General features: G+C 42.6%; 1 protein-coding gene across 3 annotated transcripts in view; it reads left to right on the forward strand.

The window, feature by feature from the left end:
* PTPRR (protein tyrosine phosphatase receptor type R) overlaps positions 1 to 19,486 on the forward strand; it is a gene marked incomplete at its 5' end in the record, with an annotated part of 142,063 nt that overhangs the window by 88,994 nt on the left and 33,583 nt on the right. For all 3 annotated transcript variants that reach the window (XM_084491958.1, XM_084491959.1, XM_084491960.1), the window contains one exon: positions 19,060 to 19,246. In XM_084491958.1, coding sequence (XP_084348084.1) covers positions 19,060 to 19,246 — 187 coding nt within the window. The remainder of the gene's footprint in view (positions 1 to 19,059; positions 19,247 to 19,486) is intronic.

Below are 19,486 nucleotides of genomic sequence, written 5' to 3' on the forward strand. Positions count from 1 at the left end.
TCTTCAAAGAGAAATCAACAGACCGTCGGCCAAACCAGGGCGTGAGCCAGCTGCTGTGCCCAGCCTTTGAGATGGGAAGTTTCTGTCCCTCTGCTGGAGCAGGCAAGCCAGATGATACTTATGAGACAAGTATTATCTGGCTCATCTCCCTGCCCTGCACACGAGGTTCTGCTTCAGTGGGCACAACTAAATGCAAACCTGTGGTGGATCTGGGTACTCACAGAGCACACCTGAACCTTTCAGTTTTTAATAAGAATTGCATTGCCTGGTACAGAGGCAGGCAAATTGTTAATTGAGAGCTGTCCATAGGCAGTTCTGGGAGCACGTCCAGCTTCTCAAAATGCATTTTGCTCCTGACCACTCGAGCCAAGTCCACGTACATTTTTTCGCCGCGTATCTCTTTGAAGGGGCTCTCACTCAGCTGTTTATGTAAGACGCGGTTTCCCCGGCAGGTTATGCAACATTTGCATTATCGAATGCACGAGGTGCCACGCGGGATTTTTATGCGACACGCGGGTTAATGCCGCTGTGCAGCAGGCTGGCTCCCCGCTGCTGCCCGGGCCGGGGCGAGCCCGGAGCCCCGGGGCCGGTCCCAGCCGGGGGTGGCTGCGGAGCGGCGCTGCCCTTGGCCGGGGGAACAGCGACACCTACAGCGGGCGGGCGGCACGGCAAGGGCATGGCGGTGCCGGCGGGACAGCGCTCGGCTGCCCCGCTGTGGGAGGCTGTGGGGTCTCTCGGGCAGCCCCCGGCTGGGGGAGGACCCACACGGGTCGCTGAGTCCAGCTCCTGGCCCCACACAGCAGCACCCAAACATCAGAGCCGGTGTCTGAGAGCCTTGTACAAATGATGCTTGGACTCCCTCAGGCTGTGACCACTGCCCTGGGGAGCTTTTCCCAGTGCCCGAGCACCCTCTGGGTGCAGACCCTTTCCCTAACCCCCAGCCTGACCCTCCCCTGTCCCAGCTCCATGCCGTCCCCTCGGGTCCTGTCGATGTCCCCAGAGAGCAGAGCTCAGCGCCTGCCCCTCCGCTCCCCTCGTGAGGGAGCTGCAGGCCGCCATGAGGCCTCCCCTCAGCCTGCTCTGCTCGGGGCTGAGCAAACCAGGGGACCTCAGCTGCTCCTCACACATTTTGTCCTCTAGACCCTTCTGCATCTTTGCAGCCCTCCTTTGGACACCCTCTAATAGTTTTATGTTCTTCTCATGTGTGGCACCCAAACCCTACACAGTGCTGGAGGTGAGGCCGCCCAGTGCAGAGCGGAGTGGGACAATCCCTTCCCTCACCCGGCTGGCAGTGCTGGGCCTGATGCACCCCAGGGTGCGGTTGGCCTCCTGGCTGCCAGGGCACGCTGCTGGCTCGTCTTCAGCTTGCTGCCAACCAGAACCCCCAGATCCATTTCTGTGTGGCTGCCCTCCAGCCTTTCACTCCCCCTCCAGTCTGTACATAAAGTCAGGGCTGCCCCTTCCCAGGTGCCCAACCTGGGTAAACTTCAGTAAACTCTGAAGACCTGATGGCAAATTGGCCAGCATTTTTTAGTTCAGCATTGGCTGAGAATGTGGCTGCATAGTCAGGACCACAACTGGGCCTGTGGCATCAGCAGATGAATTGCTGTCCTGAGCACTGCTCAAGGATGCTGGCCCGTGCTCGGCATGCAGTCAGGGAATTGATGAAGCAGTGGTGGCCAAAAGCGGATGATCAGGGAGAATTGAGAGGCTTGTTAGTGCAAAGAAGCACTGATTCCCTTTCTATCACTTAGAGACATAGGCCAAACGGGCAAAAGGCTTTCTTCCAAGTCTCGTTGCATCCCCTGAATTGTTTGGTACAGAATGCTTAAAAGTTGCTCTCTTCTAGTGTTTTCACAATTGCTGCTCCTTTGCAGCAAAAACCTTTTCCATTGGCAACCCCCACGATGTTGTTCCTTACCAAAGGAGAAGGAGAGCTAATGTTTTTCTCCTGTGGGTGTCATCTGTGACAAACTGTCATATATCTTAGTGCTGATGCCTGAATTTAGGTTGTAAATGATCCTTTTCTCTTCCATGAGCATAACCATAAATACTGCATCAGCACTTTTTTCTTCTTAGCCTTTCACATGTTTATATTAATTTTATATATATATGCATATATATATATATATATATATATATATATATTGTTTTTCCAGTAGAATAAGCCTTCATTTCATTCTGCTGGTTGGCCCAAAATTTATCTTGATGTGAATGGTTCCAGCCAAAATTAGAGTCTGGTGAAGTGGGATGTGATATTTAAAATTTCATTCTGACATGTCAGGCATTAAAAGTTCATAGTACAAGCAGTGAGTTGTTAAAACACAAGCACGGTGGGGATATAAATAAGTTATCACAACAGCATAGTGTTCACTTGTTTTACAAATAGATTTACGTTTTCCCCAGACAGTGCTGCTGGGTTTTAGTTACGGTATTATTTGCGACTAGGACAACTGTATTTCAGACAACTGGTGTACAACATTCTATTTTGTTCAGATAATTTAGTTACTGTCTAGCATGCAAAAATATATGGAAGGAAATAAAAGAAAATGTGGGAAATAGGTGCTCTGTTGTGTATATTAAAAAAAAACAAACAAACAAACAAACTGTGTTATGGAAAGTCTTCTCCAGCATTGGTATTCTATCCTAGCCACAAGGACCTAAAACCGTGTCTATTAAATCTAAATAATCAATGGGAAAAATCACAGCACTGTTTTCTCGGTCTGTTACACACTTATTAGATAATGATTCTGTCTAAAAGGGAGAGCTCCTCGTGCTCATGTATCAGGATGCTAGGGGCATGCAAGACTCTCATTCAGACCATGTAATGCTTTATACTCAGTTCTTTGGGTTTAGTTTGGGGTTTGGGTTTTTTGTTGTTGGGTTTTGGTGGTGGTGTGTGTTTTTTTTTCTGTGCAAATAAATACAAGAGAGTTGAGGAGGTAACAGAAGAAAGAAGTTTGCCAATTAGAACAAAACCCTGGCAGGTGCGTGAAATACTAACATATTTTTAAAATGTGAAATAAAAGAATTCTGTAGCTATGTGGGACCACTTCTGGGACACAGAAGAACTTAAGAGCCTCTGGGAAAGGGAAGGCAGGCAAAGCCAGCATGAGCAAAGCTCAGGGGCTTGAACTCTGATTGTGAGAGAACCACATGTGATGTTGCTTTTTCCCACAAAGAAGAGCAGTACTATAAAAATCTAAGCCACGGGTAATAGATTGCAAACAGTGAGGTCTCCATTACCATCCTGAAGAAGCCTGAAAGTTGATGGTTCTTCTCCAGTTTGAGCAAATGTTCTCTGGACATATAGTGAGAATAGGTAATCGTAACTATAATGAGAAAAAAAAAAGTTAAAATAATGTGTATTGCAAAACTGATAAATGCTTGCACCTGTCTGCTTCCTTGTATTATGAGAAAACGAAATATTCTGATGGAAAAGAAAAACAGTACATAGTTAAGTAACCTAAACAAAATTAAAAAAAAAAAAAAAAAAAAGTATTTGGAAACCCATACTAGTCTGTGAGACTAGTACACCAAAAGGTAAAGTTCCAATCAGGGGTGGTGTTTGGAAGAGGTACCTTTAAAATGAATTACTATATTAATGCTACTGTGTGCCAAATAAATACCCCGGTTCAGCTTAGTAAGAAATGTTGGAGAGAGGCTAAAAAACCTGATGTACTCTTCATTTCATTACTATAATGGCAGCTGCATCTCAGGCTACCACTGTTCAACCAAATCTCCTCTCTAGGAGATGAGAAAAATTTTCCAACAATTCTGTCTGGTTCTGTTCTGATTTTTAAATCACACAGCCCTGTTGGTGCTGCAAATATAATTATGGTGCTGCTGATCTGCTATCTTTATACAAAACCAGCTATTGTGAGCGACCACTGCAAGTACTACTCAGAGGGTAGCACCTTGCAGTCGGAGGCCTGTAAACATGCCAGTTTTTGTAGTTTATGACACAAGCATGGGAACTTAATATATTTACAGGAAGGGGCCTTGAATTTCCTGGCTAAAATATACTAGCTTTGCATAGATTTGGAGGATAAATTTACCCTATTGTGTGGAGCTGAATATGCTTTCTGCGTTCTTAATTTAAATCCTAGGGATTGTTTTCAGGAAAATGTCAGTGCAATTGTTCAAAGCACAGCAATGTGCCAGCACACAAGCAATAGCTGGAGAACAATTTTACACTGATATCCTATCAAAAGGAATTTGGAAAGCACCAGGGAGCAGTAAAGAGTTTGGAGGTGGGAGAAAGGAATTCTTGTGCTCCAGCCTGTCTCTGCCACCGACTCATTAGAGCACTTTGGACGTGCCACATAAACCTCCTCTGTCCAATGCATGGAGGCTGTCGGGCTGGCATGCCCATCTGAAGAGATGCAGCCCAGATGAGACCCTCAGCCTGAAGTACAGTAAAAGGACTACGTGCTACTATTTGCGCACACGGATTAAGAGGCGTGTGGAAAGAAACTCTCAGAAGTACCTAAAAATGCATTCTCTAATTTGGCAGACCCCTCAACTGTGTTGTGTCCAAGTGTGTTAGATGCAGTAATGAATTCAATGCACCAAGAAGTGTTTGCTAGCACCGAGGCCAACCAGCAGAGATTAGTCCGTGTCCATGCTGCCAAACTCCCTTTACCTCCAAACGAGCAGGGGCTGGATGCTGACTGCACGCTGAAAATGCCTTTTGTATGCACTAGCTCCCAAACTATGCCAGGGAATTAATTGTTTTGGAGAGCTCCTGTTGGCAGAGGCTAAAAACAAGCCGAGGGCACGGCTTGAAATTCAGCAATATTGATTACCGAGTGGCAGTGCCTGGGATTGTTTCCTGGCACGGCCTCATTGCTTCTGTAGATGTGACTTGCACACCAAGAAGTGCACAGCTGGTGTGGCAGCTCGCATGATGGGAGAAGTCCTGAGCATGTCCTCTGGTAGCCCACTTTCAGCATGGGGTGTCCCCGCAGCCCAGCACTGTGGCTTCTCTCCTCCTCGGGCACCACAGAGGCCACGGGACGACCGCCTGCACCTGCACGTTGGGTGACAGGGGAAGGGCAAGGGCTCTGTGCTACGGTGGTGGGAGAAATTGGTCTGAGTAACGGGGACATGAAATGGGGTTCAGCTGGGAGGGTCTCCTGCTCAGTGCTAACTAGGCACAGAATTGTGCTTTACCTCCAGCTTGCGTTTGTCTAACAATTCTCTTAGTGCAAAGTCTCTCTGAAAACTTTCTACAAACACCGGACCTCTGAATTGCACAAATGTCTGCTCAGCCCAGTCCATTGCGGACGTCTTTGCTTATCTGCACTTTAGGAAGAGGGCAGGAATGTGAATTGTCTTGTTTCTCTGAAGGGGAAGTGAACTCAGGCACCAGCCTAACAAAGACCCTTTAAATACCATATTTTTACTATTCGCCTACTCACTGTTTTAGGAGGTGTTTTGGTTGGTGTTAGGACTCCTTGTAGCAATACTCAAGGGGAGTTAATGATCTAAATAAACAGATGCACATAACTACGTGCCGTTGCCCAAACACACATCCACAGCCCATTTCCCTGTGTCTCTAGCACCTCTTGCAAATTACTTCACATTAGCGTGGGTAGAGGAGATGTTATGTTGCTTCTCCTAGCTCCATCTCCACTTTGTCACATCTAAATTGTCCCACATCCTTTTTTTTTTTTTTTCTTCCTCTTGCAAAGAGCTAAAAGCTCTTCAAAGCACGTGACGTTCATTTCTGGGAGTGGATAATTCAGGCAAATTAGCCCACCCTTGCTCAGAAGAAATCTTCTGGTGCAGCTTCATGTCCTCTCAGACGCAGGGAAGTGCTCAGTTTAGCATGCAGCCCCTGCCTACACTTGATTTTGCCTTTTCCATCCTGTGAGGTTTAGTCAGGAATTTTATAATAATTTTATTGTATTCCCAGGTCTCTTATCTTGCGTTTATTCTTGTTACTCTAGTTGCTACTGGTTTTAGCTTGTACACAGGAAACCGCAGTGCCAATCAGTGTTGTTCCCAAGGTGACAGGAAACCCTCTTTGGTCGGATGTTGATTGTGCTTGTCTTTACTGCTCCACCCATCACATTTTCTTCCTTTTTGGCTTAAGTTAAGACAAATTAATCAGTGGCCGCCATCTGGTAGACAGTTTTGGTGGCTTTGCAGTGATTCGTCCAGCTGATCTTTTGAAAAGTAACACACGGCTCAAGAAACCGAGGGGAAATATCAATGTGAATATTTAAATGCTTCTGGAGGCCTAGGATCACACAGGCCATTGTAGCCCGGGGCTCATGACTAGTTGGAGATGTGCAAGTAATCTTCTTGTCTTGTCCAGCAGCGGGTTTGGTGTTTTAAGCACTGTTAAACCAAAGGCTGCAGCTTTCCAGTGACTGACTTCAGTTCTTGGGCTCTGCTTTTTTTCGTTGTGAGGGTTGGGCTGCCCCTTTGGGCAGGGTGAGCTCCACTACATCTCGTGAGCCCTTGACTAGAGCCCACAGGTGCTGGTTTCAGGAGCAACCCATATAGAAGAGAGCATCCATACCAGATATATAGGGTTTTGATATTTACGAGTAATGTTGGTTGTTCAGTTTTGTGAGCTTTATAGAAGAGTCTCCTTCAATGTCTAAAAAATGATCATGCTTCAAATTAAGACAGAATTATTCACCTTTTATTTTGAACTGGACTTCTCATTGATCATGCCATTCCTTTTGCCCAGCTGCTCTGCAGGACTGCCTAAAGCTGACTTGAGCTCAATTTCCCTTAATTTAAAACGTTAGGAACAGACACAGGCACAGCAGTTAAAGAAAGAAAAGCAAAACATCAAAGTCCCTCCAAAACTGCAGTATAAAATGTGTAAGTCTGTCTCTGAATTGCAGGAAGCCACATACTGGACAATGCTTTCTGTGCATCCCGCTTGTATTGTAGCCATCAGTTAATATGCCAGGCCATGAATCTCTTCTTTGACTGCAATCATAATTCATTTTATTTCTGTGCCTTTTCAGAAGAACACTTGCAAATGATGACTGTTGAATCACACAGCTTCTTTTAGGGAGAAAAAAGAAAAAAAACAGTCATAGAAATTCAGCAGAGGTCTTTTACACAGTCAGAGCCAATATGTACAGAAAGCTTAACATCACTTGCTGGCAGAAATGTCACCTGTTTGCAAACACACCTTTCCTCAAAGAACACTGCCTGTAAATCTGTGGGTCAGGCTATTTCTATTTCTTGGCTCTTGTGGGAAAATCTCTTTGGCATTTATATTAATATAGTACCTGGGTGCCTCAGTCGCAGATCAGGATCCCTCTGTGCAAGGTTCTGTATACACACAAAGAAGGAAAGATCCTCTATCCAAAAAGCTTACAATCTAAACATAAGACAAGGTAGTAAATGTGTACAGACAACCAGGCAAGCCTCAGGAAGTGGAGAAGCAATATCACCACGGCAGGCATGAGGATGCCCAAAATATGCTGTGCGAGTGGCTCAGCCCAAGAAACATTGCCTGTAGGTAGTAAGCAGCTCACCCCATATGACACTGACATTTCAGTCCTGTACTTGCTAGAGCTGTTTGTCTCCTTTGGTACCATCACGTCCAAGCTGCTGCATCAGTATGGTTTGACTTTGAACCTTAGCTAAGTGTGGCCATAAGTGTGTTTCAGGAGCTCATTTTATTATTTTCATATGAAGGCAAGTGTGACATAATTGGTTAAGTAACCAAACCCAGGTGATATTGCAAATTAGTGCCCTATCTTCATAAAATACCTGGACTCTTGAACTCTTCATTCCATCCTCTGGCCGGTGGAATCTGTAAGAAGCTCCAGCAGTGATATTTCTTTCTGGGGACAGGGACTTCCCCTCTGTGGCCTGTGAAAGAAATGCTTTTGATGCTTAACAAACAGCGCACATTGTTGTTATTAATTTATGGTAGCTATAATTATCCCTGTTATGTTAATACTGCGATTTGATAACAGGAGCAAAACAGAGCACAGCAACTTCAAATGACTGCTGAAATATGTGATAGGCATCAGGAGGGGAAGTACTGTATATAATTCCCACACAGAAAAATGTCGTTATGCACAATGTTTCTCTAGGGAACTCCGTCCCGATGCTTCGGGATGGCCAACAGCTGCTGCCGCTGAGAGATGGAGCCAGCGCTGGGCAGGAGGTGGCAGAGCCTGCCCCTCCGTCAGGGCTGGTGCTTCCACTTCCCGCTGTCCCCTGGAAGCTGCTTCTCCCCTCCCTGAGCTGTCTCAAATCCATCCTGAGTCGTCGTAAATTCCCCTGGGGGATGTTCACATAGTCCAGAGGCTTTTGGTTCCTTTCCCTGGATTTGATGGTGGACATAACAGAGTAGCCTTACAACAAATAAAGGAAAACAATCAGGGCTGCAGCGAAGTACACAATAGCTAATAAATCCAATTTGCATGGTCTTGTTTCACTTTAGACTCCATTTAACTTGTTTTGCCTCAGTGGATTTGTAGGGGTATCTGCAAAGAGAATTCGGCCCTCAGAGTACCGTGCTAAATAGGTTTGTAAAAGAAGGCATTGTGGAAAGCAGAAAGCTGGTATTGTAATTAATCCCAAGGGTAATCCTCCAGCTACAGAGAATGCATTTGCAATTTGCTGATAAGATTAGAATGAAATAAATGTTTTCTGCTTTATCACAAGGATTTTCCCTAATGTAGATGGTCTAAATTCTGCTCCAGTCCTCGCGTCCAGTGTTGGCGATCGCCCAGCTCAAAGCCTCCAAGCTACGGAGCTCATTGTCCTGGGGTGCTGCATAGGTCATAAAGTAAGCAAAGAGCTGTCTGAAGGAAAAAATCGTGGAAGAGAAGGCACCAGACACAAAGATATGTGATCAGCCTTTGGCTCAGGATGTTCCAAAGCTACAGACTGCCAGAAACTGGGGGGCATACTGACAGGGAGCACCTCTGTTTATTAAGTAATTGGTAATTCCTGCTGACTTTGCTCTTGTGTTCTTTCCCCAAACCTCCTCTTGGTGGCCAGAGTTGAAAACAGGACACCAGTCAACCTGTGGTCTTAGGTAGCACACTGTATGGCTACATCACTCCGTCAGCGAACGTTAATGTGCCCCACGTCACATCGTTAGCTAGAGGGAGCTGTACGTGTTGAGAGGGTTTGGGGTGAGATAAACACAGGGCAGGTTGGGGCAAGGAGAGCAGTCCGGTCATCTTTCAGATATGACTTCTCCTTTCTCTTTATTTCATTATACAATGTGTATTTAGAGTAACCCTGCTTTTATCAGACTCCTCACATTTCCCTTCTCTATTCAAATTCACAGAAGTGAATTTATATCAAGTGATATGAGGTTTTTAAGGTCACAAATCCTTTGCTAACAAAGAGCTATGAATCTGAAGCGGTTTTAATTATTTCACTCTGAGATTTCCAGTCCGTGCTGATACATTGACAGAGTGCATGTTGGAAGAGCAGATGCAGGAAGCCTTTTCTCAGGCCCATGCCTTCATCTCTGGGCACAGGCTCAGCTGCATTTCCCTTCTCTAGAGCCCAGCCTGTGCACTCCCCTGTAGGAACATCTCTGATGAATGAGGGCAGTGACCATGGCCACAGCCTCCATACAGAAGCCATGGGACCTGCTGAGCTCTGTAGAAAAGAGCTCCAGACCACTTACCTGGATGTTGTTCATCAGCTGCTCAGCCCGAAATGGGACTGCACAGCTTGGCAATACCACTTCTAAAGCCCTACCTAATCTCTGGAGTGCGAGGTGAAGTAAACTCTGGTATGTGGAGACTTACAGCTGTCTTTTAAAAGCATTCAAGCATTGCTATATTTCAAATTGCAAGCCCAAGTGGATATCCTAAACCTCCTTTTCAAAGGGAATCCAGTCACTTTGTACCTTAATAGACTGTTTGAGCAAGCCTGCCCATAGAAAGCATGGCTGGAAACTACTGAAGAAAATTGAACTGAATCAAGAAGAAATGCTGGGAAGAGAGAAAGGTTTGCATACTTAGCTTAGGTGTGAGCTCTGAAAATTTCAGAAAACTTCTGCCAGCTCAGTGGCAGACCTGAGCGTACATTCCTGGCTCCTGGCTCTGACAGCCTGCATCCCATCAGCTCACAGTATAACTCAAGCATGTAAGTCACTCTGGAAATGGGATTGCGCCTTCCAAAGTGTCTAAGCTAGAAAGATTTTTGCTCCGTACAGCCAGCCTTTGTCCACTGTGTCACTGAACGGAGCAATTTCATCAGCTACAACCTTCAGAAACGAAGGGCACTGTCCATAGAGGGCGCAGCTTTGTTGAACAATGGTGTGGGTCTGGAGGTTTTACATGCTCCAGGAACTGCTGTTTTTCAGTAATTTCTTCAAAGTACACTAACAATTCATTTGTCTGCTTAGAAATCTTCTCTGTGACACTTGAAGTAGTTTAAAGATAATGAAGACCAAGTCAAATAAACAAGGAATGTGCTTTTATATTATCTTAAGGTTGACAGGGTGTAGTAAACGCCTCTTTTCCCAGATGTTCCTTCCTGTCTTTCCCAAATGGCAAATGCACCAGGAAAGAACTCATTGTACTGATTAGTCTTCAAGTAACAATAAAAAATATTTTTTTTTCTTGCTGATACTGTAAGAACACTCTCTGCTCATTTACATGAAGCATATTTCTAGCCATGCCTTTTTCCAGATTGACTGATTTTCTCAAAAAAGTACTGAAGTACATCAATTTGTTAATGGATTATATACCTGCTTGTTTGGATTTAATGGCTGTATATTTGTTCTTTAAATGAGCAGCAGGTGCAGGCTGGAGGTAGAGATTGTGCTTAAGAGGTTAATTAGTATGGAACAAACACATTATGCTAAAGAGACTTACTGAGATTACTTCTGCTATGAAGAAAAATAAGTTTTTTTTATCTAAAGTTGAAAAAACTTTTTTTTTTTTTTCTGTAGATCTGACCAACTAAATAGCAAAACATCTCAGTTAAGCAGTTGTTAAAGTATTTCCTAGAAGTTGCTTCTGTAGTGTTGCATCTCTCTGTTCCCATATATTAGGTCACTTCTCTTAGATAGGCGACGGATCTCTGATACTGCAGGAAGCACCCTCTGGGCATGCTATAGTGCTCAGCAAAGAACTGAGCTGGGCTTGTGCTGAGAAATGCAATCAGACTGTGCACCTAGCCAAGATATCTAGATGGGAAATGACAGTGCCTGGCTACTGCTCCTCTAAGGCATCATGGAGGCACTCATGGACTGAAACAGTAGAGGGGCGATTCATACAAGGTGGACAGAAAATGTTTTGATTTTTTTTTTTTTTTAATTTTCAAACAAAAAATGCAGCAGACATTATATATATATATATATTTTTAATGGTTCTTATTGGTTTACCTTTAGTAAATGCATTCTGTGAACTCAATAACCTGTGCCTTTGTTTAATCTGTGCAGCCTTAACAGCTAATTGCTATTCCTCCCCATCCTCTTTTTCCTTCCCCTATTCTTTTAATCCCTTTTGTTCATATTCATTATAGCTTGGTTTAAATTAGCGTGTGTATTAATCGGAGAGAGAACAGGTCATCCTGTATGCTTGTGCAATGAGGCCTCCAGTATGAAATAGAGCAATGCTGCAATGCGAGCAAGTAATAGTAGCAATAAACATGACTGCATTCAATTAAAGCTCTACCATCTAAAGCAAATTAACCATAAATTAGTAAACATTTATTCAGCACTTGGAAAAAACAGCTCAAATGAGCACAACAAATTAGCATCTTCATTTATTTTTATTTCTGAACACTTAACTCAGTTTTTATCTGTGCTAAAAACACATATATGTGAGAATGAGTCAGAAGCAGAGCTTTATGTTACCCTTCAAATTTTATTGGAGAGAGGTGCTTGCGTGACAAAATGCAATTTTAATGTAGAAATAATCTACAGGAAAAGATGGGAGGTTGTATAAGCTTTGCATTTTTGAACAGTCAGTTCCCGTAGCAGAGCAGCATAGCCTTATCGAGGGCAGAACAGGAGTGAATTGGCAGTACATTAGAAAGCATGATTAAAAGAGGGAAAGTTGAAACTACTCTCATGTCAGCTGTTTTCCTCTACAGGATATTGAGCCATTCCTGTCCTAACCAGATACTGATTGCTTAAAACTTAGTCCAGAAGTACTTGTCAAAACCGTTTCCTTAGTTCATTTTGACATGCTGAGCTTTGAGTAGATCCTGAGAATTGTTTGCAATTTAGTGCTAGAAGTATTGGCCTGCTCTCGCTCATGGCTGTGGGAACAAGATCAGACCCTCTGGAGAGAACATCAAGTGCCTTCGCTTTCCAGAAGAACTGTTTAAACATTATAGCTGAGGCTCCTGATCAGTGTCTGTGGACTCAGAGAGGGCTGGAGGATGCTGACAGAAGGTTTCTTGTGGCTAGGAGGCTGCAGGGGTGTGGAAGTCTTGTCTCCCAGTAGCTGTATATCCCTTCTTCTCCTTTTCAGTAGGCACACAGCCTGCTCTAGTTACCTCTGGACCTCTTCCCCAGAATGAGAGGTAGAAAGCATCAGTTGTTCAAGTGTCAAATAAATAGGAAAAAATAATAATGTAACACTAGAATACTATGAGAGCAGTGTGGGAGAGCAAACATGAGCAGAAGTAGCACATCTTCTTTCTGGAAGATAGCTAGGATCAGTGTACCTTGATCAATTGCCTCCCTTCTAGTCCTGAGCTTAAATGTCCAGGTGTCAGGCTGTATCAATTCGTTGTGATGCATGTTATCCTTTAATGCAACATTATTCTGTCATTTTATATTCATAGTTATAGGTTTTCTATCAAACTCAGTTTGTATTCCTGTGCTGTTGTTGTTTTTTAAGCAAATGATTGACATAAATGATACTGAATCTTAAAGTCAGTTGAAGAGCAATTTCCTTTAGGTAAGAATGTTTGTGACAAATGACTTCAATATGATTTAAAGTAATTTGAGAAATTTAGGGAACCTTGGGTTTTAGTTTTGCTTCTAATGCTAATTCTTCTTCCATCTTGTTAGTTAGCTCCTTGATTGCAACTTCTAAGTCTTGAGCACTTCAGTTTTTGTGTTACATGAGCTTGATTTGTTTAAAAGCGTTGAGAACCTCAGGTCTGAGTTGGTACTTAAAAGCTGCAATGGTGGTTCAAGCAAAAACCAAGTGGAACCCCAAAATGTCAGCCGGCAAATCTGAGATCATTTGGGAAATTGAGTTCTCATCATAGCCTTGCCAAGTGTAGAATATGTGTAGCAATGCCTCATAAAGCACCTAGGAGTTTAAAAAGTGCATTGTATGCACTAAATACTTTGTGCAGTATTTATTTATTGGGATGACATTCACATAGTTGTATCTTTTATTCACTATTTTCTCAAACTTATGCTGATGTTATTGATTGACCTTTGGTGAAAGTAGGAGTAAATAAGAGGATACTACATTTATGTGCTTTGTATATTATCATAACTTGTGGGTTTCTTTTTCTTTTCTTTTTTTTTTTGTTTTTTTGTCAGAATATTCTTTAATGTGTGTTGCAGCATAACAGAAAACTGAAACCCACAAGCTCTGCATTTCCAAGAAAAAAAATAGAGACCTAGGAAAAAATATTCTCTTTTCCGCTTTGGGTTGTTAATAATGGAGTTTTACCACATGCTTAGAAGCCTTGCTTGAAATAATATACTGATGGGCAGGAAAAAAATAGAGATTACCACACCCATTAACGTAACCATAGTCTCCTTCACCCTACTTTCCCTAGGCATCCAGTAATATTACCAGTACAATGTAATACATATTTCAGGCTATTGTGTACAGAGCAAGTGTCATATATAAGCACTTGTGGAAAATGCATAAACTATTCTTATGCTTATTAAAAGTAATTATTTAATGACATAGTGAATGTTACTTTAAAATTATCAAATTATATTTCACCTCAAATGAGAGTCATCTCTTGGTGTTATGAGGATTGACTGTAATGGACATTATAAATCTGGATTTGTAAGGAAATGTCTCATTCGTATATTAGAAGAGCTGTGTTACTCTTTGCCCAAGGCTAATAGAAAATAGCAGTATGTTCAGTCCCCTTTTTTAACCCTTTTTAACCCCTTTTTAACCCTTTTTTAACAAGGGTTGGTTTTTTGTTTTTTTTTTTAGCCTTTGTGTATTTCTTCTCTTCTGCTTTCTTTTTAACACAGAACCTGATTTTTCTTCATGAAGTCAATGGGAGCTGTGCAGCACCCTACTTTTATTTATTTTATCTCAAAATACAGCATTAATAACAAGAACAACATTGTGTCCTTGTCTGATTTGCTGTGCTTTTCACATCCCCACCCCACAGCAGTTTTATCTACCACATTTGTTCATCCTCATGAACATGTTTTCTCTTAGCTATTTTAAACTCCAGCAGGAAAGCTGGGTCCTATATTTTTTCCACTGCCTTTTTTTTTTTTTTTGTGAATTTAATTTTGTTTTTCTTTGAATTATTCTACTGAAACATGAAACTAGATAAGCACGAGAGTTGTAGCACTGGAAAAGGCATCAGTAAGGCAGTAAGTGGTGGAAATGGTGTGCCTAATTGTGCTCCTTCAGTGCAATTACAGCAGCGCAAAGCCCACCTGAATGCTCATAGTACAGCCCGGAAAGAGCATCAGGACTCACGTCTAGACCAGAGGAATACCAGTGAAATGAAACCCACGGGGAAATGGCAGTGCTTTTCCCTTTGTCCCTGCAGTAAAACCCGTGGAAAGAAGCCCTGTGGAGCATCCCAGCCTACAGGCAGGATCTCGGGACGCGAAGCAGCTCCCTCCCCAGCAGCCGCAGCCAGCCAGCTCTGCTCTTCCCGCTAATTAATGGCTTCCTTCCACCTGCAGGGCTGACACAGGCCTGCCTGTGGCCCTCGGAGGCGCAGCGATGGGGCGAGGAGCGCGGGTGCGAGAGGAAGCACCGCCCGGGCCTGCAATGGCAGGGTCGGAGGGCAATGGCTGCCGGTGGGCCCCAGGCCCCAGGCCCCAGGCAAAGCCCAGGACAGGGAATCTGGGCGTCACGTTTTTCAAGAGTGCTGAATAAACATGGGAAGGTGTATTTAAAGAAATTGCCCGGCTTAAATAAACAACTGGGAGAAACATGTTGGGTAGTTGGATTTTCATAATCACCGACTGCGGCTTAATTTTAGGGTCAGGGAAGACCTGGAAATGACCTTGCTAATGATTAATAGGCTTGGGTAACCTGTTGGCCCTCTGAGGTGGACAGGTGGAGCTTCCTTTTGAGAATTTTCAAACAAACACTGCATTTTTTCATCATGTCTCCAATAAAATCTGCTTCTATAAATGCACAATTAAAAATCCTCCAGTGGATTCTCATTAGCGGACGTGTTCTTATTGCCTTATTGAAAATAGGGCCATGAGTATGTAGTAGGCCCCCCTCTGAGGTACTAGACAATACACAGACACAAGTGGTTTCCTGATTGCACTTATTCGCATACCCAGTAATGAGGTGGCTGTCCCAGCTGGTGAAAAGTCGGAAGAGTTAGTCTCTTGCTGACTTTAATGTAATGTTGTCATGAATGTTTACAATTCCTCAGATTCCTCACACAATGCTCATCCCCACCAAGACAGAACCTCGAGGGGATTCCAGGACAGGGAACTCTACTTACAGAGGAGCAAATCAATCTTCTCTACTTTGGCTATTAACACGGGGAACAGAAGATAAAGTTATTTAGAGGATTGTAGCATAGAATTGTAAATATTCAGAAATAAGGGAAAAATCATGTGCATGGCTTCTTTGCTGTAATTGAAATGGAAGGATACCAGTGTGTTGTCAGGGTGTGCATGTATATACATGTATATATAGGGTGTGTATATGTATATGTATATGTATGTTTAGAGGGGTCCAAGAAAAATTAGTTATCTGAGTAGCAGATTCATTGGTCCCACTGATGTACTGTGCATTCTTTCCAATAACGTGGGTAAAGGATTGCTCACTACTTCACCTCTTTCTCAGGTGGTAACACCAGAAGAGAATTCCTGCTTTCTTTTTTTCTACAGAAAGTGAAGAATTTAACTATGAAAAATAGTTAAAATCCAAGAGTCCCGAGCAGGATCTGAGACTACAAGCATCTTACAGTACAGCATACAATAACATGATGGGTTCATGCCCTCCCTGATCTTTCAACAGCAGGCAAAATGCCCTGTTTTCAGCCCTTTCTCTCAGCATAGCCCTGAACGGAGTAAAGAGGTCTATATAATTAATGTTAATCTTGGCAATAGTTAACTAATATAAACATTGTTAAAATCTTTTTATTAGTATAAACATTCTTCTTAGAAGTGTTTAGATGCCTATTTTTATGGAGGAATTACCTTTAGAGCTATTATTCGTTCTATGTCTTTATAAAAAAGACTTCTATCCTTTATTTTCTGTCTTATGTTCAGTTTTTATTCACTGTGTAGATTTTAATGTGTTAAATATATAGTGAGAACTATTTTTTTTTCTTTCCAGAGTAAGTTATTTGATTCTCAACACTGGTATTCCTCAATAATCCCCATAAATGGTAAAAGCTGTAAACTCAAAGTTATAATTAGATCAGGTATATTTTCTGTTGTTGTTAAAAAGGAAATAGCCTTTTTGCCAAGACTGTCAGTTATAACAATATGAAAGCCAAAGAAAATATTAACATTTTCACTGTACTTTGTTACTAAACAATGAGAATACTTTTCCTCTATATTAGGAAATCTCAGTAGGCTCTTCCAGAAGTATGGCTGGGTCTCAGTTGCTACCCTTTCCTCAGCCAAAGGTAGTCAAAACAGTTTTGGAGATGTTCATTGCACACCTCTTCTGTGAATTTCTGGCTGGTTTTCAAAAGATCTGTTTTGTGATATCAGCCCTCAGAGCCACCTGTTTGAGGGACTGCCTTTTTCCGCGGAATAAATTGCTACTCATGGCCAGAAGAGGTGCTTAAGTGAGAGGGTTTTTATGAGAAAGCAGTCTAACAGGATGTTTTCCTCATGGAGTGGCATGGAGCTGAGGGACTGACTTCCCTGCAGACGAGAATGGTCCCTGGGGAGGTGGCTCGGGTACGTGAGCCAGAGCCCTCCATCAGAGGGCAGCCACCAGGCAGGACCTCTATGCTGTGGAGGTTGCACAGCAAGCCACAGAGCACTGCTGGTAGCCAATGCATGCAACATGCATGTAACAGCTGCTCGTCATTTCTGCTCAAGATGCTACTTCAGTTCTGCCTTCCTCCTAGCTGAATTAGCAGTGCCATACCCCTGTCTTCCCTCTGCCAGCAGAAATTGTCCCCGTTTACCCCAGGAGGCAGCCAGCTGCCTGCAGCCACCTCGGCTCCATCTTGCCTCTCCCACCTCAGCTCCTGCCACTGACTCATTGTTGCCATCTGTGTGCCTGGACAGCAAATCTGTTGCTGTCACCCACCCATCATTTAAGCTGAAATAGGCTCATGGACAGTATGGCACAATCTGAGATTCACAGATTCCATCAGGTGGTCTCTTTTCTTGGTGATTGTTGTTTTGTGTTTTGCTAAGTGGCAGGTGGGTGGCTGAAATCATTTCTATTCATGCTGAATGACACGATAGAAATAGTTTTTTAAAATAAAGTTACACGAAGGATCTGCTGACATGTATGAGAGGGAGGGAAGCTAGTTCAGAACAAAACAAAACCACCAGAGAAGAAAGTAATAAACCCTAAGAGCACTCATTCTGGTGGCAGGAAAAAAAAAAAAGAAAAAAAAAAAAAAAGTTTAAAAATAAAGCAGCAACACCAGCCTGAAGTAAAGAGTCACAATATCAGAAAAGACAAATAGTTTACTCAAATATGTGTGCATTCAAATATCTATGGGCCACTCATGGATAATGAGAGGAGAGTAAAAGACAAGCATTAACACAACTTTCGCTGCAGACTCAAGGAAAGCATTCCCCCAGTATTGATAGCAGATGCCTCACAGATACTGTCTGGTGAAGTTTGTGTGATATTTATAGTAATATGTGGTAATATGTATTACTGTTAAGGGGATGAAAGTAGTGTTGTCACATCTCTATATGCACAGTGCTGCTTGGTAAATGTTAGAGATGTGTTTACGCTGACAGGGCATCTGTAGCCCAATTCAGAGATAGGTGGCTAACTCACAGTCTTCACAGTAACAAATTCAGATTAGTAAATACAAAAGCTTTGATTAATGCCTATGGATGTGTGTTTAGTCATCACAATTCACAGAGTATGGATTTAGTGCCATTGACAAACCTCAAGTTAAGGGCTGAGTAGGTAACATTTGATCAATGGGTTGAAACTATGAAAAAAGTTTCCTAAAGTGTTGTTTGGAGAAAGCAACAAAAAGGTTAGCGCTCATACCAAACACATAGAAATGTGCTTTCTTGGTATTTGCACAGCTCAAAGGTGTGATTGAATCAAACATTGTTTTCTTGTGGAAATGTGGAAACATTGATGAATTTGATTGTCCTATGTGAGATGTTTGGCATTTCTGAATAACCGCTCTATGTCTGTGACCGTTCCTTCTCCTGGGATTTATTGTGGTTTTATGTTTCTCGCTTCTCACTTACCTCACCCAAAATGCTGTCCACTGACTTGGTATACACAATGTTGGCACTCCCTTTCCACTAATTTCTATTGATTTTATCACTTTTTCCCCTTCTATGTTTTATATTTGCGTAGATTCTTAAAAATGTAAACAACATGCTGTGAATTTATTTCCAGCTTTTTATATATATGTTAGAAATAAACTCCCTTTTCTTTCTGCAAAACATTTCTTCCTTACCAACATACCACTTGCACATTTAACATCATTAAGTAGCATACAGGGAGCTGTTTCTACTTTTAAGAATAATCCAAATAGTTCCTCCCTAGAAGAGCGTTCTTTCAAAACTAGTTGTTAGATTCAAGAGGTGGGGTGATCTGTAAAATCTTTGTTTCATGGCCACCCAGTGCTTCCAATGAAACCAATCTTTGCATATTCAAATATCCCAGTGATTACACAGAAAATCATGGTTCATAACTAACTCAGGATCAGCTGCATGAGTATGGGACTTACAATGAACACTGATGTGATGTAACTTTTAATTATTTTCTAATGCAGACGAGGATCCAATGTCTCTCTGACTTTGGATATGAGTAGTTTGGGAAGTGTTGAACCTTTCGTCTCTGTGCCGACTCCACGAGAAAAGGTGGCAATGGAATACCTGCAGTCAGCTGGCCGCGTCCTGACACGGCAGCAGCTCCGAGATGCAGTCGCATGTTCTCATTTACTTCAAACAGAATTCATGGTGAGTTTAACAAGAAGCTTTAAATGAGGATTTTTACATAATTGGCGCAACAGAAACTATGGAAAAAAAATTGGGCAGCATTTTATTATCAAGGTGCAAATAATTTCTGAATGGCTGATGAGATTGTTCCAAGGTGGTATTTTATGTTTAGAAATCTGAACTCACTGAGATAAATAGCTCATAAATAACTGTTCCTATAGCCGTAGATAACACAGATTCCTCCCAGTTTGAAGTTCCATT

The sequence above is a fragment of the Aythya ferina genome (genome assembly GCF_964211825.1).
Source record: "Aythya ferina genome assembly, chromosome: 1".
NCBI lineage: Eukaryota > Metazoa > Chordata > Aves > Anseriformes > Anatidae > Aythya > Aythya ferina.